The 22,359-nt window shown below is 43.5% G+C and overlaps 1 protein-coding gene across 1 annotated transcript in view; it reads left to right on the top strand.

Annotated features, from left to right (window-relative positions):
* TMEM132D (transmembrane protein 132D) overlaps window positions 1–22,359 on the top strand; it is an 835,026-nt gene that overhangs the window by 690,679 nt on the left and 121,988 nt on the right. The window contains 1 exon segment of the mRNA XM_003907388.5: window positions 563–706. Coding sequence (XP_003907437.3) covers window positions 563–706 — 144 coding nt within the window.

Raw genomic sequence — 22,359 nt, 5'->3', positions numbered from 1 at the left:
CAACACCAGGCCCCTCTAGCCATCCATCGGCTGCTGAAGCCACCATCGTCGTGTCCCTGTTTAGGCCTGTTTGAGTTAGCTGATGCATGGACTCGGGAGCTGGACTTCCCAGCTTCAAATCCTGCCTTCATTGATTTCTACCTGGGTGACCCTGGGCAAGTCACAAAACCTCTCTGTGCCATCTGTAAACTGGGAAGAAGAAGAATGTTTGTCTTATCAGGATGCTATGAGGATTGATGAGCCAATATTTTTAAAGCACTTACAAAGGCGCCTGACACATAATTGTTCGCCAAACACAATATTAGTAATAAATTTTCTCCACTACTTTTTCTATCCTCCACCCCTTCGCCATCATAGTTGCCCTGCAGGAATCTGGGTGAGGACAGAGCATGATCCCTTGGCTGCCACGGTCACCCAGTGAGTGCTGCCCGTCGGGATTTCTGAGCCTGCAGAAGAGGCCAGTGGTGTTTGCAGGGCAGCTGAGGAAAGGCAGGCGGCATACTCCTGGGGGCTGGGCCATCTCAGGAGGGGATGTGATGGAAGGGTGTGTTTGGTCTTCCAGGAGGCAGAAATTCTGAACACAGCCATCCTCACGGGGAAGACGGTGGCCGTCCCGGTGAAAGTGGTCTCCGTGGAGGATGACGGCACAGTGACAGAGCTGGTGGAGTCTGTGGAGTGTAGATCGTCTGATGAAGACGTGATTAAGGCAAGTTGACACCTCCCCACCCCTGCAGAAACCTGCTGTCATGTCAGCTTCTGTGCTCCTGGACCAGCTTGGGGCCTCTGGGACCTCTGGGTCCCACAGGATCGCTCCCATCCCATTCTGGTTATCCTGCCACTTAAATCAGGAGACTCTCCCTGGCACAAATATTGGACAGAATGAAAAACTGCTCTGGCTGATGACTCCGAGTCTGGGAGGCTGTCCCTTGACACTCTGTGTTTGCCGAATGCCCTTGGCCTCTTCCCAGATCCCCAGGGAGATTGCGGCAGGAGGCAGGGACCAGCTTACCCTCCACCCACCCCAGGCCAGGGAGAAGAGGGGAGGGAGCCCCAGAGCCTAGATGGATGGGTGTGTGGCCACACACTCCGGGATGATTCTATGGCACACAGCACTTGTGTGAAATCAATGGTGGTATAAGTTATACAACTACTCCCAGCTTTGATTTACAATACTGGCCAAGGGAGAAAGAGGAAATCGTTCTCTATTCCTCTGCTCAGCCCACAAAATTCCACATGAGCTAGGGATATGGATGAACAGCGCTCACCCCTCCTTCCTTCGTCTCGGCCTCTTAAATTGAGTGCAAAAATGATTCAAAACAAAGGCACACTGGGAGACGGATGGAGGAGGCTGAGGAGATGAAGTCTTGCTCTGCCAGGAACCTCATAGAACACTTCCAGCCTGCGGGAGGTAAATGGGTTCCTCAGGCTGCCACCACCCACTCCAGAGCCAGGGCTGCAGTAGGTACCTCCTTGAAGGAGGAGGCTGCCAACAAAAGCCTGGGACAATGAGAAGGGCCTCACGAGGCTCTGGGAGACTCCTTCCGCATGAGTCCCAGCCAGGGCTGGAGCACAGGACAATACCCAGACAGGAACTGGTGTAACCACTCTGCTCTGAAGCAAATCTTCACGGAGCATTTTTGCTCACTTAAAACAGTCAACAAACGCGAATCTAATCCCCACTAAGTGCTAGATACTGTTCAAAACTCTAGGACCGCACAAATGAGATGGACAAGCCCCATCCTTAAGGGTTTAAGAGAGAAGGCAGAGATGTCAGAAAGCAACAGGGCAGCAGGAACACATGACATCATACAGCACTCCTGCCTACTCATTCCAGAATCTTCTTCACATCAGCACAGGGCAACTTCCTTGACTGGCTCCAGCCAATATCTAGGCTCATCTTACATTTCTCCCCTCTCTGCACATCCAAGCCTTCAGCAAATCCTGTTGGCAATGCCTTCCAAGGATAGCCAGGATCCAGTCCTCCTCTACAGGTCCTGCCACCACCCCGATCCCAGAAACAGTCACCTCAATCAAAGCATTGACCACCTGGCTGGTGTCCTAGGTCCCATCCTTGCCTCCTCTCCCATAACCCCTCTTTAGTGCCACAGCCAGGGCGGCCACAGACGATCTGATCATGTCACCCCTCTGCTTGGCCCCTCCCACTTCTCTCACATGATGACCTCCAGGCTGATGAGTGGACACGGATGTGCAGTTTGATAGAAGAAATCAGTCTAATCATGAGGTTAGAGATCTATCTAACCTCATGTTAGATAGATCAGTTGGGTGACGACAGTTTACAACAATCTATTACATATTTCAAAATAGCTAGAGAATAATACAAACGTTCCTAGCATAAAGAAACAACAAATACCTTAGGTGGAGGTTGTCTTAGTTACACTGATTTGATCTTTACAAATTGTATGAATGTATTAAATGGCCACGTGGACCCCAAAATATGTATATTTATTATGTATCAATACTTTTTATTAAAAAAAAATGCACTGGCTTCCCCTCCTCAAAGGAAAAGCCAAAGTGTTTACAGAGATAGAATCCAACCTTTGCAGCCACACCTGCTGTAACACTGACCTCACGCTAGGCACAGCCCCTCTGGTTCCCTCCACTCTGGTCACACTGAAGTCTTGGCCGCTCCTGTAACAGTACAGGCATCCCCTCCCCTCCCTCTGCCTTTAAATTTCTTTCCCTAGATGACTGCACGGCTCCCTCGCCTCATCTTCTCCCCAAGGCCTTTCCTGAGCAGCATCAGCAAAATCTTCACAGACACCCACAGCACTGCCTTCCCCATCCCTGCTGAACTTCTGTTTATATATGCATGTATGTCATACATAGCATATGTTTATGTATTCACAGATACGCTATATATTTTTGTTTATTGTATTCATCATCTGACTGTCCTCCTTGGAACCTAAGCTCCGTGAGGGTAGTGCTGTATTCATTGTCTGACTGTCCTCGTTGGAATGTAAGCTCCGTGAGAGCAGGGCTGTATTCATTGTCTGACTGTCCTCGTTGGAATGTAAGCTCCGTGAGGGCAGGGCTGTATTCATTGTCTGACTGTCCTCATTGGAATGTAAGCTCCGTGAGGGCAGGGCTGTATTCATTTTCTGACTGTCCTCATTGGAATGTAAGCTCCGTGAGGGCAGGGCTGTATTCATTGTCTGACTGTCCTCCTTGGAACCTAAGCTCTGTGAGGGCAGTGCTGTATTCATTGTCTGACTGTCCTCATTGGAATGTAAGCTCCGTGAGGGCGGGGCTGTATTCATTGTCTGACTGTCCTCGTTGGAATGTTGGAATGTAAGCTCTGTGAGGGCAGGGCTCTATTCGTTGTCTGACTGTCCTCCTTAGAACTTAAGCTCCATGAGGGCAGTGCTGTATTCATTGTCTGACTGTCTCATTGGAACCTAAGCTCCATGAGGGCAGTGCTGTATTCATTGTCTGACTGTCATCGTTGGAACCTAAGCTCCGTGAGGGCAGTGCTGTATTCATTGTCTGACTGTCATCGTTGGAACCTAAGCTCCGTGAGGGCAGGGCTGTATTCATTGTCTGACTGTCCTCGTTGGAACCTAAACTCCGTGAGGGCAGTGCTATTTGAGTCCACTTTGTTCGCCACTCTATTCTTATCACAACAGTAGTGGGGAGTTTTTTGTTTGTTTTGTTTTTTGTGTGTGTTTTAAACTTTCATTTCAGGTTGGGGGTACATGTACAGGTTTGTTATATATTAATAGGTCACCTGCGTGTCACAGAGCTTTGACGTACAGATAATTTCATCACCCAGGTAATAAGCACAGTACTCAAGAGGTATTTTTTTCTGATCCTCTCCCCCTCCCACCCTCCACTCTCCCATAGACCCCAGTGTATGTTGTTCCCCTCCTAGTATCCATGTGTTCTCCTTGTTGATCTCCCACTTGTAAGCAAGAACATGCAGTATTTGGTTTTCTATTCCTATGTTAGTTAGGATAATGGCCTCCAGCTCCATCCATGTCCCTGCAAAGGACATGATCTCATTCTCTTTTATGGCTGCATAGTGTTGCATGGTGTATATGTACCACATTTTCTTTATCCAGTCTAGCATTGATGGTCATTTAGGTTAATTTCATGTCTTTGCTATTGCGAACAGTGTAGCAATGAACATTCACATGCATGTATCTTTATGGTAGAATGATTTATATTCCTTTGGGTATCTATCCAATAATACGATTGCTGGATTGAATGGTAGTTCTGTTTTTAGCTCTTTGAGGAATCACCAAACTGCTTTCCATAGTAGCTGAACTAATTTGCATTCCCAGTTTGCACCGTATAAGCATTCCCTTTTCTCCACAACCTCACCAGCATATGCTTTTTTTTTTTTTTTTTTTTTACTTTTTAAAAGGCCATCTGACTAGGGTAAGATGGTATCTCATTGCGATTTGGGTTTGCTTTTCTCTAATGATTAGCGATGTTAAGCATTTTCTCATATGCTTATTGGCTGTATATATGTCTTCTTTTGAAAATGTCTGTTCATGTCCTCTGCTCACGTTTTAGTGGGGTTGGTTTTTGCTTGTAACATTGTCTATGTTGCTTACAGGTGTAGGATATGAAACTTTTGTCAGATGCTTAGTTTGCAGATATTTTTTCCATTCTGTTTGTAGGTTGTCTGTTTACGCCGTTGAGTTTCTTTTGCTCTGCAGATGCTCTTAACTTTAATTAGATCCTGTTTGTCAATTTTTGTTTTTGTTGCAATTGCTTTTGGCATCTTCATCATGAAATCTTTGCCAAGTTCTATGTCCAGAATGGTATTTCTTAGGTTATCTTCCAGGGTTTTTATAGTTTTTAGATTTACATTTAAATATTTAATCCATCTTGAGTTAATTTCATATGTGGTGTAAGGAAGGGGTAGGTCATTCAGGAGTAGGTTGTTTAACTTCCATGTAGTTTTATGATTTTGAGTGATTTTCCTCATATTTATTTCTATTTTTATTGTGCTGTGGTCTGAGAGTGTGGTTGGTATGGTTTCAATTTTTTTTTGAATTTGCTAAGGATTGTTTTATGTCTGATTATGTGGTTGATTTTGGAGTATGTGCCACGTGGTGATGAGAAGAATGTATATTCTATTGTTTAGGGGTGGAGAGTTTTGTAGATGTCTATGAGGTTCATTTGGTGAAGTGTTGAGTTCAGGTCCTGAATATCTGTGTTAATTTTCTGCTTCAATGATTTGTCTAATACTGTCAATGGGATGTTGAAATTTCTCACTATTATTGTATGGGGATCTAAGTCTCTTCCTAGGTCTCTAAGAACTTGCTTTATGAATTTGGATGCTTCTGTATTGGATGCAGGTATAGTTAGGATAATTAGGTCTTATTGAATTGAACCATGTACTATATAATGCCCTTCTTTTTTTATCTTTGTTGGTTTAAAGTCAGTTTTTTTTTTTTTTTTTTTTCTGAAATTAGGATTGTAACTCTTGCTTTTTTTCTGTTTTCCATTTCTTTGGTAGATTTTTCTCCATCCCTTTATTTTGAGCCAATGGATGTCACTACATGTGAGATGGGTCTCTTAAAGACAGCATACCATTAAGTCTTGTTTCTTTATCCAGCTTGCTATTCTGTGCCTTTTAATTGAGGCATTTAGCCCATTTACATTCAAAGTTAGTATTGATATGTGCAGATTTGATCCTGTCTTGGTGTTGTTAGTCATAGACTTGTGTTGTTGCTTTCTAATGTCACTGTTCTGTGTATTTAAGTGTTTTTTCAAATTGGCTGGAAATGGTCTTTCCTTTCCATATTTAGTGCTCCTTCCAGTAACTCTCGTCAGGCAGGGCTGGTGGTAACAAATTCTCCCAGCACTTGCTTGTCTGAAAAAGGGACTTATTTCTCCTTCACTTATGAAGATTAGTTTGGATATGAAATTTATGGTTGAAAATTTTTTTCTTTATGAATGTCGAATATAGGACCCCAATCTCTTCCAGCATGTAGGGTTTCTGCTGAAAGGTCCACGGTTGGCCTGGTGGGGTTCCCTTTGTAGGTGACCTGCCCCTTCTCTCTAGCTGCCCTTAACATTTTTCCTTTCATTTTGACCTTGGATGATCTGATGATTGTGTCTTGGGGATGTTCTTCTTCTGTAATATCTCACAGAGGTGCTCTACATTTCCTGAATTTGAATTTTGGTGTCTCTAGTGAAGTTGGGGAAGTTTTCATGGATGATATCCTGAAATATGTTTTCCAAGCTGCTTGCTTTCTCCCTGTCTCTTTCAGGGATACCAATAAGTTGGAGATTTGGTCACTTTACATAATCCCACACGCCTTCCTCAGAGGCTTTGTTTGTTCTTCTTCATTTTCTTCCTTTATTTTTGTTTGACTGAATTATTTCAGACAGCCAGCCCTCAAGCTCTGAGATTTTTTCAGCTAGGTCAACTCTGCTTTTAACACTTGCGATTGCATTATTTAATTCTTGTAGTGTGTTTTTTAAGCTCTATCACATCAGTTTGCTTCTTTTTTATAACGGCTATTTTGTTCCTATATCATTTTATTGTGATTCTTAATTTCCTTAGATTGGGTTTTGATGTTCTCTTGAATCTCAGTGATCTTTGTTTCTATCCATATTCTGAATTCTATTTATATCATTTCAGCCATTTCAGCCTCGTTAAGAACCTTTGCCAGGGAACTAGTGTAGCCATTTAGAAGACAAAAGGCACTCTCGCTTTTTTAGTTGCCAGAGTTTTGTGTTTGCTCTTTCTCATTTGTGTGGGCTGATATTTTCTTCAGTATTTGAAGTTGGGTCCTTTGGATGGGTTGTTTTGCTTTTTTCTTATTTGATGAACGTTCTAGGGGGTTTGATTATGGTATAAGGTGGGTTCAGTTGACTGGCTTCAAGTCTAGTCTGCTCCTGGGTCTCTGAGGAGCCCCTTCTGATTATTGTTTTCATGCCCGTATTTCTTTTGTTCAGTATTCTGGTCCATGAGGCTCCCTCAGGTAGGAGCTGCAATTGGCAGACAAGCTGTATACTTGCCAGGTTGGTCCTAATCTGCTGTCCATATGCTCCCTGGGGAAATATGGGGTTTTGTGTGTCCATAGAGCTCAGGTGGAAACAGGACTGCTGTGTTGGAAGCTCTCTGGGTGTGACATGTCTGGCTCTGGGAGGCAAGAGAGGGTGGAGTTCCCTGCCCAGCCATCCACATGTTTTCAGAGCAACAGGAGGCTGTGCCCCTTGGCAAATTTAGGCAAAAGTAGGACCACTGAGCCAGAAGCTCTAGCAGGAGTGACTTGCCCGGTTACCAGTGGCAGGGGTGGGTAACAATACCTGCCTGCCATCCAAATGCTTCCTGGGACCACAGGAGGCTGCACCCACCAGCTGAGTTCCCACAGAAGCAGGGCCACTGGACCAAAAGCTCTAGCAAGCATTGTCCTCCTGGCTATCAGTCAACACTAGTGTTGAAAGGAAAACCTTAAACAAATTAAATATAACAGAGTTTAATTGAGTAAATAATGATTCACAAATTAGGGAACCCCCAGTATCTGAACAGGTTCAGAGCGACTCTGGAGCTGCTATGTGGTCAGATGACATTTATAGACAGAAAAAGGAAAGTGGGACCACAGAAAACAGAGTGAGGTACAGATGCAACCAGATTAGTTACGGCTCAGCATTTGCTGTATTTGAACATGGTTTGAAGTATTGGCTACCTGTAATTGTTGACACTCAGCGATTGGTACAAAAGCAGGTTGCAGCATGGTTGAACATGCAGTTAGGTTACTGTTCAGTAGGCATGGAGAAATCTTTGAGCCAAACTTAAGCTGCATGCAGCAGCTTTAGGCTAAGCTTAACACAAGGCACATAGTAGGTGGTCAAGAAATGTTGGCTGTCAGCAAACATTTGCTCAAATATGTTTGACAGCAAACATTTCTTGAGCAACTACTATGTGCCTAGTGTTAAGTTTAGCCTAAAGCTGCCTCACGTAGTTTAAACGCTGAAGGGAAAACACAACCACATCACTCAAGGTTTCCCTGGGGGTGTAATACCTGAAGGATGAACCTGTGCCCAGTCTGCCCTGCCAGCAGAGGAAATGTCATGAGGAAGAGGAATAGGAGGTGGTTCTTTCAGCTTGTGGCCACACTTCCAGCCTCCAGGAGTGGCCATGTGATTCAGGGTGGCCAATCAGAGCATTGCAAATTCTGGACATGCCACTGGCTCAGAGACAGACACATTATCCAATCAGAGCCAATGAGATGCAAGCTTGCGACTTGGGCTGGAACTCTGGAGAAAGAAGTGTTTTCCCTCCTCTTGTTTCTGAGACTGACTCATGAAACCACCCTTGGAAATATAAAGGGTGCAACGAAAAATGAAAAACTTCACAGCATTTATTTTACATCCACCAATAAGCCTCAAAGCCCGATGCACAACTTAGAAATCAAAACCCACAGCTCACACAGTTGTCATTGTGCTGCTCTGTGAATCACAGATGTTGACAAAGAGCCACCTGGTACGTGTGATGTTTTGGCGTCATTTGGAGGCTGTTAAGAAAGAAAGCCAAGGGATTCTCAGAGATGTGTCACAGCCACCTGTGCAGCCCCTGGAAAGCCTCTGAGTGGAGAAGGTCTGCCTTGAAAGGCCCCAGTCTTTTTATTTTTATTTGCTTTCTCTTCTTTCCTCAGCCAAAAGCCCAACAGGCTGGTGTGGGCTTCCCCAGCCACATCAAAACCTCCTCTCAGGAAATCTACTGAAAACTCATTCATGTTGAATTGTAAATTGCATAAAGGCATGCTCTCTTCTGCCTTCCAATGATGCTCGGTTTTTGTTTTTTTTTTCTTTTTTTTTTTCAAGAAGGCAACAGGTCCCCAGGGAAAGCATTTCAGATGTTTGCAATAATATCCATTGTGATTCTCAGGGGTTGGAAATAATAGGAAATGCCACCAACATTAACAAGTTTAAAAAAATTGTCACATGATTGAAAAGTCCAGCTTGGGGCTAGCTTAGGGTGTTTTATTTAGAACTCCAAAATATATCACCGGAACATCCCCTCTCTCCCTCTCCCTCCTTCTCTCTCTCTCCCCCTACCCCTACTCTTTCTCACTTTTTCTTCCCTGTAGACACTCTTCTGTATGAGTTTCATTCTCACAGAGCTGTCGTTGTGGGAGCAAGATGGATGCCTCAGAACTGGCTCACATCCAGTAGAAAAGAGTGTTTGTCTTCTAGGACATTCCTGTATAAATCCTGGGATGTGTGCTTATGGCACCTATTTAGGTCACCTCCTTATCCTTGAGCCCAGCACTGCAGCCAGGGATCCAAACATACTGGTTGTCCAAATCCTAAGTCATCTCAAAGCACATGAACTCAATGAGGAGTTTGGGGAGTAGGGTCCCCCAGGGCCAACCTGTGTATTGTCACTACAGAGAAGGGCAGTGGACTCTCTGCAGCAAGAGCAGCCCATGTCCCCTGCAGCCACTTAGGAGTGGGATAGCCTCGGGGTTGGGAGCACTGTAAGAACCCACAGAGCAGCTGGGAGAGCTGCTCTCTCCTAAAGCCAGTCACACTTCACACACTCGGAGGAAGACTGACTTGGGCTCGAGGGTTATTCCTGAAAAATGTGCTAAGGTTTTTGTTCTTGTTGTTGCAACTTACAGGCTCAAGTGTTCATTAACAGTCCTGAACAAACCAGTATCCACCAAATATTTCAGACACGTCCACTGATAAAAATCAAAGGGGGCAGGCCGAGGCGGGGGGATCACGAGGTCAAGAGATTGAGACCATTCTGGCCAAAACGGTGAAACCCCGTCTCTACTGAAAAGTACAAAAATTAGCCGGGCATGGTGGTGCTCGCCTGTAGGCCCAGCTATTCAGGAGGCTGAGGCAGGAGAATTGCTTGAACTCGGGAGGCGGAGGTTGCAGTGAGCTGAGATCGCGTCACTGCACTCCAGCCTGACAACAGAGAGAGACCGTCAAAAAAAAAAAAAAAAAAATCAAAGGGGCCTGTAGCCCTACCTGATTATAGCTGCTCTTAGTGAACCTGCTTTATTTTACAGCATTTCAACAGCATCAACATCCACCCTTGCTTCCGCACCAGAGACACACCACAGTGGAAATCAGGTGTAATAAAGCTTGACACATTCCCCTAAGGTGGATCAAAGTAGAATCTTTCTCTCTGTGAGAGTAGCAAACTGCTGTGAGGAAAAGGAGTGTAATTTCGGGGATGGGAGCACAACACATAACAAGCTGAGTAAACAATCGGGAGGAAGAGAAGAGTGGAAAATCAGAGAAGCTCTTCCGCAGCTATTTTCAGCATCCCTGGTGGAGCACTTCAGTGTTGGGGCCTGAATGGCCTAACTCCTCTTCCAGCAGCCTGTTCCTGAGGAGAGGAGAGCAGTGGGGAGCCGGCTCCCGTGCAGTTCTGTTTCAGCAATCCAGCTGGACGCCCGACCACCTGCACCGCCACAGGGACAGCCCTCAGGGGGCAGCTTCCTAATTAGTCGCTTCTCTTTTTTTCTCCACCTGCAGATCCTATAACTTCCGATCAGCTTTTTTGTCCGCATCCCAAGAGTTTAGCCAAATGGCTTCAAATATTCAGCTAAGGAATGGAGAAGTTGTGGGGATTGTGCCTCCTCACTGACCCCTGCTGCCTCCTTTGAAGACTTCCTGTGTCACCTGCAGGGAAGAGTTCTCGGGAAGCAGACTGGCCACATAACAATAGCATCCCCCGTCTACGAGCTTAATACCTTTGAAGCACTGACACAGGAGATGCACTTTTGATGAGTGAAGGAGTGTCTCTGAGGCTCTTTTATTCAGGAGGGGTAATGGTTTAGACTGACCTCCCAATTGACACTTCCTTCAATCCATCATGTGGCAAAGGGTGGTCATTTTGATAGGAATCCTTCAATATTGGAGAGGACTCTGTAGCTGCAGAGTGGGAGTGACCACCTGCGGGATACAGGGATTGGACCTGTTGGTCCCCCCTCCATCCAGTGGAGATCCAAGTGGATTCATGGCAGGGAGAGTTAGGGGAAAATAAAGATGCACTGTATCACATAAACTTTGCATACTCACCCGGCATTATTATTGATTTTCAATCATGGCATTCTATTTGGACAGCAAATAGTGGTGATTCTTTCCTACAGTTGACTTCCTAATGTTAGGATTTTTGTTATTGCTGGATTAGGAGTTGATATGGTTTGGCTGTGTCCCCACCCAAATCTTATCTTGAATTGTTGCTCCCATAATCCCCACGTGTCATGCGAGGGACCGAGTGGGAGGTAATTGAAACACGGGGGCGGGTCTTTCCCATGCTGTTCTCGTGATGGTGAATAAGTGTCATGAGACCTTGTGGTTTTATAAAGGGCAATTCCCCTGCACAAGCTCTCTTGTCTGCCACCATGTAAGACATGCCTTTGCTCTTCCTACACCTTCTGCCGTGATTGTGAGGCCTCCCAGCCATGTGGAACTGTAAGTCCATTAAACCTCTTTTTCATTATAAATTACCCACTCTCAGGTATTTCCTCACAGCAGTATGAAAATGGATAATACGGGAGTAAATGTATTAGTTTAGAGAAAACAACTTTTCTGCTTCCTATCCATAGGCTCATCTTGTAAGTTCTTCTACTATATCAATCTGTTTCTAAAACCTAATGTGTGATTTCAGAATTGTTAGTGGATTATTTCACTCCTGATGCAGATTAAAAGTAGTTAGAGATAGCCAAGACTGGTGGTTCACAGCTGTAATCCCAGCACTTTGGGAGGCTGAGGTGGGTGGATCACTTGAGCTCAGGAATTCGAGACCCGCCTGAGCAACATGGCGAAACCCTATCTCTACCAAAAATACAAAAATTAGCTGGGTGCACACCTGTTATCCTAGCTACTAAGGATGCTGATGGAGGAGAATTGCTGGAACCTGGGAAGTCGAGGCTGCATTGAGCCATGATGGCGCCACTGCACTCGATCCTGGATGACGAGACCCTGTTTCAAAAAAAAAAAAAAAAAGTAGATGGACATGTTATAGCAATAAGAATAGAAAGTGTGATGTTTTTAATACTTATTGGATGCTTACTTCATAGCAGGTAAGGATTTGCTTCTTTAATCCTCACAGCAACCCCATGAAATAGGTATTTTTATCAGTTATAGTTTAACACATATATTTTCTGTTTTAATTTTTACTTTATTGTAAATTAACAGTTTATAATTATATATACTTATGGAGCACAAAGTGATGTTATGATTGATGAATAAAATGTGAAATAATTAAATCAAACTAATTAACATATCCTTCACTTCAGATACTTATTTTTCGTAGTGAGGACAGTTGAAATTTACTCCCTTGACACTTTTTGAAATGTACAATATACTATTATTAACTATATTCTCCACACTGTGAGGTAGATTTTTAAAAAATAACTTATTCTTTCTGGCTAAATGAGGCCTTGTACCAAAACCTCAACGTCTGTAATGACCATTGTACTCTCTGCTTTGATGAGATCCATTGTTTTCGTTTAGAGTCCACATGTGAGAACATGTGGTATTTGTCTTTCTGGGCCTTATGTATTTCACTTAGCATACTGTTCTCAAATTTCATGCATATTGTCAAAAATGATACAATGTTTTTTAATGTCTGGATAGTATTCCATTGTTTGTATGTAGATGGATTTACCTATCCATCTGTTGATGGACACTTAGGTTGATTCCCTAACTCGGCTATTGTCAGTAGTGCTGCAGTGAACACAGGAGTGCAGACATCTCTTCGACATGCTAATTTCAGATCTTTGGGGTATATACTCAGCAGTGGGATTGATAGATTATATGGTAATTCTATTTTCATTTTTCGAGGAACTTCCGTACAGTTCTCCACAATGACCAGACTAATTTACATTTCCACCAACAGTATACAAAGGTTCCCTTTTCGTTACATCCTTGCCCACACTTGCTATCTTTTTAATAATTCTTAATGATTGTTTATAATTTTAACAATTCTTAATAATAGCCATTATGACAGGTATGAGGTGATAGTAAAACCAAGGAATGGTTTTAATCTTCATTCCCTAATGATTCGTGATGTTGAGCATTTTTAAATACATCTGTTGACTATTTGTAGCTCTTCTTTTGTGAAATGTCTACTCAGTTCCCTTGCCCATGTTTTAATTGGATTGTTTTCTTACTATTCAGTTGTTTGAATTTCTTATATATTTTAGATGTTAACCCTTATTGGATGTATGGCTTGCAAATATTGTCTCCCATTCCGTAGTTTATATCTTCACACTGTCAATTGTTTCCTTTGCTGTGCAGAAATATTTATCTTTCATTCAATTTCATTTGTCTATTTTGTTTTTGTTGCCTGTACTTTCAAGGTTAAGTACAGAAAATTATTGCCCAGACAAAACTCATACAGTGTTTCCCCTGTGTTTTCTTCCAGCCATTTTGCAGGTTCTGGTTTTGTGTTTAATCTGTTTGTCTTTAATCTATTTTGAGTTGATTTTTGGATGTGGTATGTGATAAGGGTCCAGTTTTACGCTTCTACATGTAGATATCCAGTTTTCCTGGTGCCATTTATTAAAGAGACTGTCCTTTCCGGTTGTGTATTCCTGGAACCTTTGTTGGAAATCAATGGACTTTACAAGCATGGATTCATTTCTAGGCTCTCTGTTCTGCTCCATCGAAAGTGGTGTTATTTTTATCCTCATTCTTGGGGTGAGGGAATTGAGGCACAGAGAGTTCTGACGCTTCATCACAGATCACGTACATGGTATCCATTTCCAACCCTTTTCTATCTTCCTCTATCACTCATCTTCTAGAATAGGGGTTGGCAAACTATGCCTACTTGGGGATGAGATTAGGCATGTTTACCTGTTGAGTGTTGTCTATGACTGCTTTTGTGCTACAGTGACAGAGTGGACATATAAAAATCATATACAATCCAAAGTTCCGTATCCATAAAGAAAGTTTCATTGCAGCACAGCCACACCCACTCATTTATATCTTGTTAATGGCTGCTTTTGCATGACCAGGGCAGAGTTGAGCTGTTGTGAGAGAAATCATATGGCCTGCGATGCTGAAAATACTTACCATCCAGTAGAGAAAGTGCCAATCTCTGCTCATGGACTCTACTGGGCCTTTTCTTCACGGTGGTGACTTTCACGATTATTTACTGAAACGTACTCCCCCAGCCAAAAGTAACTCCTCCACAGATGCTTGCAATTCTTCCAACAAGACTTCATGCCATTGGATTAAGCTTTAATCTCTCCCTACAATCCTTCATTAAAGTTAATACATTTCTAGGTGAGACTGTACATATCAACTCCTGGAAATTTTTGTCATGATGAATTGTTTAGATCACTTTTGTTTTTGATAGGCAAATCTGGACAAGCAGAGATTATACCTCCTGGAGAAATAGGAATACCTCAAAAAAAATAAGAGAAAATGGGTCAAAGATGGACCAACCTTGCCCTATATCTTAGGTTAGTCTAGAACAGCATCATCAAATAAACCTCACACAAGGTACTCCTCCCAGTACCATACCCAGGGCAGACATCACCAGTCAAATACACCACATCATTTTACTGTGCTCAGACATTGGTTGACAATCCCGAATACTGCCAATCGTGGAGCATCTTAGACCTAGAAAGAAACCACATGACCTCCCCATGCCACCTCACTTACATAGAATTTACATAAAGGATTTTGTAGAACATTTAGACCAGGAATCACAAGCCCAGAAGAATACAAGAGCCAGGAGATAATTTAAATGAGTAAGAGCAATAAGGAATCATGAGGATTGCAGCAGACTGGGGGACATATGCCCTTTCTAGAGATAAAGCCACAACTACATCCTACCTGACTGTTGCTACGTGAAAAGAGTATAACATGTTGCTTAAGCATTTTAACTCCTGAGTCAAATTGCATGGATTTAAATCCTTGTTCTGATATTTATAAAAAACTACAACCAGGGCAAGATCCATAAACTCTTTTTTTTTCTTTTCTTTTCTTTTTCTTTTTTTTTTTTTTTTTTGTGTGTGTGTGTGAGATGGAGTCTCGCTCTTTTGCCCAGGCTAGAGTGCAGTGGCACAATCTCAGCTCACTGCAGCCTCTGACTCCTGGGTTCAAGCCATTTTCCTGCCTCAGCCTCCCAAGTAGCTGAGATTACAGGCACCTGCCACCATACCCAGCTAATTTTTTTTTTTTTTTTTTTTGGTAGAGATGGGATTTCACCATGTTGGCCCAGCTGGTCTCGAATTCCTGACCTCAAGTGATCCGCCTGTCTTGGCCTCCTAAAGTGCTGGGATTACAGGTGTGAGCCACCACACCTGGCCCCCATAAACTCTTTATTCCTCAGTTTTTTTCTGTTGTTGAAGGAACATGATCCATTTAACATGAGAAACTTTGATTCTAACAGACTTTTAGTTCTATGACCAGAAAAAAACACATGTGGTTGTGTTGGAAAATTAATCAATTAGAGTCACTTCAATTATGTGTAAATTCCCTTATAATAGGAATATGCCTTCAGCTATGTTCTTAATTTCAGGACTATCTGCACAAATCCTTCCCTGGTTTAATTATTTAGAACAAGATAAGTGGGTCAGGGTCACAAGGTAATATGAATTTCCTATGAGCTTCTCCTTGTTGCTTTTGATTTTGTCCCCCACCCCAAAATCTACTCTCCACTCAAGAGTCAAAGTGATCCTTTTAAAATATGGGCCACATCACGTTATTTCTCCACTCAAAATCCTCCCATGGTTTCTGTCTCCAACTCAGTGAAAGTTACATTCCTTACAACTGCCTCTAAGGCCTATTCCATCTCCCCGCCCTTCCTCTTAGCCCCTACCATCCCGACCTCATTTCCTGCAACTCTCCTTCTGTCCACACTGGGCTTCTTGATGACTCTTGGAGCCTCCCAGGCCTGTGCTTGCCTGGAGACCTCACCCTGCCTTTCTCCCTCCTACTGGATGCATGCAGCTCCCCCTCACTGTCTTTGGATCTCTGCTCAAATCTCCCCAGTTTCAATAGCAATGCCCCATCTCTGACATTCCCCATCCTTCTTCCCTGCTCTATGTTTCTTCATAGAACTTATCACCAAAGCCTTCCTATATTTTTTGCTTGTTATCTGTTCATTGTCCGCCTCTACAAGGGTAAGGACTAGTTGGTTTTGATCATTACTGATTCCCCAGTGCCTGGAACAATGCCTGCTGCCCACTGGGCTATCAATATTTGTTGAAAGAAAGATCTTATCTAAGAAGTCACAGTGGATGAGGATGGAGAGGGCCATCTCTCTTGGTTGTCACATAGAGGATTCTGATTATCACGGGGAGGAGGAAGACTCCACTCTTCAGTGGAATAAAACATAGAAACAACTCTGAACAACATTTTCTTCATTTGGATGAGGAGACACCTGTATACTTACTGTAGGGTGGATTTTTCCTGAACCTTCACATAAAAAAGTGAAAATATACCCTGGATGGTGGATGAGACTCCCTCCAGGCCAAAAGAAAAATAAGCACAAGTTTCAAGAGCTGAATTAATGGATAATGTTTATTTTTATTTTTATTGAACTTTTATTTTAGGTTTGGAGGTACACGTGAAGGTTTGTTACATAGGTAAGCTCGTGTCATGAAGATTTATTGTACAGATTATTTCATCAGCCAGGAATTAAGCCAAGTGCCCAATAGTGATCTTTTCTGCTCCTCTCTCTGCTCCCACCTCCACCCTCAGGTAGACCCCCAGGTCTGTTGTTTCCTTCTTTGTGTTCATAAGTTCTTATAGTTTAGCTCCCACTTATAAGTGAGAACATGCGTTATTTGGATTTGTATTGATGGGTAATGTTTAGGATTGTATTCAGATGGCTCTGTCAGTCCAGTTCAGAAAAGATTAAACCTATGGTGAGAATAGCTGCAGAGTTAATGTTCTGGACGTAAAGGTAAGAAAACAGCGGCGAGGTTAGGAAGAGAGGGGCCCAGCCCTAATTGCTTCTCCATATTTTCTGTTTTCTACATGGAGAGAAACAAATGGGACAGCAAATTAAAATTCTTTATCAGTCTAAATGAAAACAAGGAGCCATGGGCCAAGGGTTCCTTTAACAGGTACTGGGTAGATAAAGTAAACCATGAGGATTGCAAATGGTTGCTTCCCAATCCCTGAAGGTCAAAATGACAAAAGTTGGGCTTTAGAGTCCAAACAAGAGACCTGGTCAGAAGAGCTTCAGTTTGAGAGATGTTCAAGAAAAATCTTCACTATAGGCAAATTTTGCCTTTCTATAGACTGTAACTCTTAGGTAAAATGTGACTTCATCACACTTAGCATATTGTAGTCCTCAGTTATTTATGGGTGGGCAAATCCGATAGAGTTGGAGGAATTCAAGACTGGGGACATGTCTTACTCATTTCTATATTCCTGGACTTACCAGAAGGCCTGGTATGTAGCAGTTGCTTAATAAATAGTGATTTGTTGGATGAATGAGCAACAAACCCATCTTTGTATTAAAAATTGATAAACATCCAATGAGATATAAAGTATTAGATCCTTCATTTCCCTTTTATGATATTTCCAGTTAGGCTGAGTTTTTAACACACATACTTTGTGTTTAATGGGTTATTTTAGTAAAATTCGATTTTGGATATGTTATTTGCAAAATGCTCTAAAGCATGGTGGGCAAGATACTACAGGTCAAGGGATTTGTAATGGGTGCCACCTGGTGGCAGCAGCCCAAATTGCAGGCATAGCACCTTCTGGGTTTCTAACATGCCTGTAAGGGTGAACCTTGCTGATTCGCCTCCATTTCTGTGATGGAGAATTATTTACTTGACTTTTAGTTCTGTGACCACAAAAGAAAATTGCTGTATGAAGAAGGAAAACATACTGGCAACAGCTGCATTAAAACATGAGTTATATGCCATATGTCACCTTAAAACCTCTAACTAAACATGCAGGGAATTAAACACTGTGTATCATGTACAGAGTGCATGTAATTGGCATAAAGCTATTATATAATTTTTGAAGCCCAACGTTAGAATGATAGTGTTGTATATAGTGATTTAGGATTTGAACCTCCTTTGGTGCTAAAATGAGGCACACAGCTGCCACCAGGCACATCACTGTTAAAATGTGTAACATACCCGCTGTACTTCAGACCCCTCATTTATGCCACAAAGTCTCACCAATGGAGGCAGTGATAGATAGTACCCAGCCAGTCCTGTCCTCTGAAACAAGAGAATAAAGATTAATAAGAGGAGAAAACAACGGCAAAAATATTTGTACAACCCTAAATTTGAGATTTTATTTATCCAAAAGGGGTATTTTTCATGATTAGTCTTTCAGGGCCTTACAGTTTCTGTCTTATAAGAATTTGCCACAGAGTCTTGATTTCAATTTTAGAGACAGTTACAGAAGATGGCATCTTTCCCCTTATGGGAAGGTCTTTGATCCAAGACCAGAGGAAAAACAAGTATCACATAATGAGTGTGTGTGATCAAGATGAAAACCAAGCTCAAAGTTCTTCTAAGTGAAACTAGTGATGATACATTTCTTACTTTGGAGGTCATGGCTACAGTCAAGGAAGAGAATCGGTGGATTTCAAATTCCAAATAAGGACTCCTATTTGGATTCTGATGTTCCTGAGCAAAATTTCTCGTGAAAAATTGCCCAGGAGGGAGGCCCCACGGGTCTCTTCCAGACCTCTCCAGCGGGTGTAGACTCAGGTCAAGGTAGTAGCAACCATTCGAGGTCCAGCCAAGAGTAAGACTCAGGCCCTGGTGAAAACCAGAAATGAGCACTGTGCCTCCGCTAGATGCGAATTTTTTTTCTGTGGGGCCAGGTTCAGACTTGAGAGACCCAAGGTTCAGAAGATATGATGGAGGCTCTCGTACAGAATTCAAAGTTAAAGTGTTTGTAACTGATTTAATGAAGAGCCTTCGGCATAAACATAAATAATTTAACAAGTGTTTATTGAGTTTCTGATACATGCAAGCCCTGATCAGAGTGCTGGAGATTAAGCAGTAACAAAAAAGTCCCTGCCCTAATGAGTTTCCAACTGAAGGATGAAAACAGGAGATACTGTGTGTGTGTGTGTGTGTGTGTGTGTGTGTGTGCGTGTGTGTATGGTTCATTATATCCTATGATACAGTTTCATATATATAGTTTCCTCTTTAGAGAAAAAAATAGGAGACATAGAAATATATATATAATCTTTTATTGAGTATATATAAATATACATATATATCTCCTATATCTTATATAATTAGTATCATATATGTAGTTTCCTTTACAGGGGAGAAAACTGGAATACACACATACATCCACATATATCTCATCTCCTATATAACCTATATAGAGCTATATTTATATATATTTTATTTTCATATATATCCTTTATAATAGTTTCATATATATAGTTTCCTTTATAGAAAGGAAAATGGGAGATATTTTCATATAGATCTCTCTGTTCTCTATTCTATATGCGTGATTTCTTATACATAACCTATTTTAAATATACGTGTATATATCCCATATCCTATGTAGAACTCTGTGTGTGTGTGTGTGTGTGTGTGTGTGTGTGTGTGTGTGTGTGGTGTGTGTCCTATTTCCCTTCTCTGTGTTCGGGAAGGTATGTGTATGTGTGCACACATATATGTGTAGCATATGTTATATGTTATATGTGCCTCCTTGGAAAGGTGGCTTTGAGTAGATTCTACGTAGGCTAAGTGAGCAAGTCATGTGACGGTCAGAAAGGAAGAACAGTCCAGGCACTGTGGCAGGAAGCAAGGCCCACGTCCCTTGTTGGGGAAATAGCCAGGTCTGAGGAGCCCAAGATCAGCACCACTGGCAGTGACCCAGAGCAGGCGTCTGGAGCTGGATCTGGAAGGCGGAGAAACAGCTTGCTGAAGACCACAGGCCACACCTGGGGCTGCACCTTTTGTGCCGAGACAGCACCCGGGGCCTGTCCTGAGGTCTGAGGGGGTCTCACCAGCAGGACAGCAAGAGCTCTGGGCTGCTGCATTGAGAACAGAGAGCTAGGACCTGGGCTCGGAATCGGTATTAGTTTCCCACCACTGCTGTCAAGAAGAACCACAAATTTAGTGGCTTAAAACAACACAATGTATTATCTTACAGTTCTGTAGGTTAGAAACCAACCTGAGTCATGCTGGGCTAAAATCAAGGTCTCAACAGGACTGTGTTGTGTTGTGGATGTTCTAGGGGAATATCTCCTTGACTTTCCAGCTGTCAGAGGCCCCCACATGTGCAGGCCCTAGACCCCCCGCTCCATCTGGAGGCCCCCAAGACCCCTCCCTCCATCTGCAGGCCAAGTCCACTCCCTCCATCTGCAGGCCCAAGACCCCCTCCCTGCATCTGCAGGCCCCCATGACCCCTCCCTCCATCTGCAGGCCTGAGACCCCCTCCCTGCATCTGCTGTCCATCCCAAGACTCCTCCCTGCATCTTCACAGCCAGCCATGTTGCATCTCTGACTTTTTTCCTCTAGTCTCACCTCCCTCTGATTCTCATTTTCTGCCTCCCTCTTCCACTTTTAAAGGCTCTTTGATTACACCTGAATAATCAGGATAGCTTCCCCCTCGCAACATCAGCTGTTAGCAACCCCATTTCCATCAGCAACCTCACTTTCCCCTGTCACATAACCTAACACATTCACAGTCTGCAGGGGTGAGGACACTGATGTCTTTGCCGAGCTTGACTCTGCCTGCCACAGACTCCCTTAACAACATCCCAGCAGACCAGACTTGCTTCTCTTGAAATTTAAATGGTGTTGTGCCACCTGAACCCTTCCTTGTGCACTAACTTCCTCAGTTTTGAGGTGACAGAATGGGAGAGGGAAATGTTAAGTGCATTCTCCTGATTTCCCGTGGGGGTGCCTGGCCTTCCTCCGGACGGACCTCACACACCCTGGGTCAGATGCACGGTGGGCCATGGGCCAGCTCTCCAGGCCACAACAGCCCTCACAGCCAGCCACGCTGGCAATGACCCCAGAGGGTAGCCCTCTTTCCTCACCATGTGCAGTCCTCACCCCCCACAAAGTCAGCTAATCTCTTGGTCCTGATTCTGAGGCCTGAGCTGGGGCCATCTTCCTTACTTCCCAGGGATTGGAAACTTGAAAGGGAGCTTTCCCATCAGCCTGTCGTTTTGTTCTTTCATTATCTCCAGGCAGCATCGGGTACAATAACAGCCTAGGCTCCCAAACTTTCAGATTGGAATTGGTCCCGTCCCTGAGGCTGAAAAGTGGTGGTTTAGACACCTCCAAAGGCTATGAGCAAATCTTTAGGGCTTCCCTCCAATGGCTTAATGAAAACTCACCTCTGAGGGACTTCCTGTCTCTCATGGGGACCTGAAGCCCACACGTACTTCCCCTTCTGGATCCTCCCATCCCCTGTAAAACAGCCTCTCTTGTCCTGCAGTCCCTACTTTTTTGTTGACGTTGTTGACCAGTAAAGGGTGGGTAGCATCAATTCTGTTGTAACCAAATGGCACTGTGGGTCCTCCAGGAAAGTGGGTGGTCTCAGCCCCTCAAGCACTCAGAAGTCAGAACGGTGTGCGCCAGGAACATTACACTCTCAGCTATAGCCTTAATCAATTCAAGGGACGTAGAACTCAGCACCTAACAACACTGTTTCATTTCTGATTAAGCTCATAGAGGCTGAGATCTCTCTCTCTCTCTCTCTTTCTCTCTCTCTCATGTCTCTCCCTCACTCCCTGTCACCCTCTCCCCCTCTCCCCTCTCCCCTTTTCTCCCTCTCCCTTCTTCCCTCTCTCTCTCATTTATCTCTATTATCTATCTATCTATCTATCTATCTATCTATCTATCTATCTATCGATCCATCTATCTATCTATCCATCTATCTATCTTCTAGTTTCATCTTTTGCCCTTCAAATATCCATCCTGTGCTTCAGACACATCTGTGCCTGACAACTAGTATGTGTCTCCAGAAGCCCACTGGGGACCAAAACTGTCTCTAGTTGGAAACCACAGGGCTAGGAAGATATGCCTGGGTCAGAACATATGAAGCCAGCACGCCATATTGCCCATGTGCTTCTGGTATCTCTTGTCACAATAATGCTACAGAACAAAAATCACAACCCCTAATGACTTGAAACAGTGAGCATTTATTTCACCAAGAAGCCTGCGGGTCAGCTGGGCTATGCTTGAATCTGCAGTCAGCTGGAGTATTGGCCAGTCCAGGAAGGCTTCATGCATACGTTGGTGGCTTTGGCAGGCTAGGTGTTGAGAGGTGACTGGGCACCCTGAGCTGCACCCTCCAGGAGGCCAGCCAGGACCTGCTCACAAGGCAACAGCAGAGTCCTGGAGAAAGAGAACAGCTTCCAGAGGCTTGTGGGGCCTTGTTTCAGGGCTGACGCAAGTCTGTTGGCCAAAATTTGTCTCCATGCCCACGTTCAAGGGA

This window comes from Papio anubis, chromosome 9, assembly GCF_008728515.1.
Source record: "Papio anubis isolate 15944 chromosome 9, Panubis1.0, whole genome shotgun sequence".
Taxonomy (NCBI): Eukaryota; Metazoa; Chordata; class Mammalia; order Primates; family Cercopithecidae; genus Papio; species Papio anubis.
The sequence above is the reverse complement of the archived record's forward strand: the minus strand, read 5'-3'. Positions and strand labels throughout refer to the sequence as shown.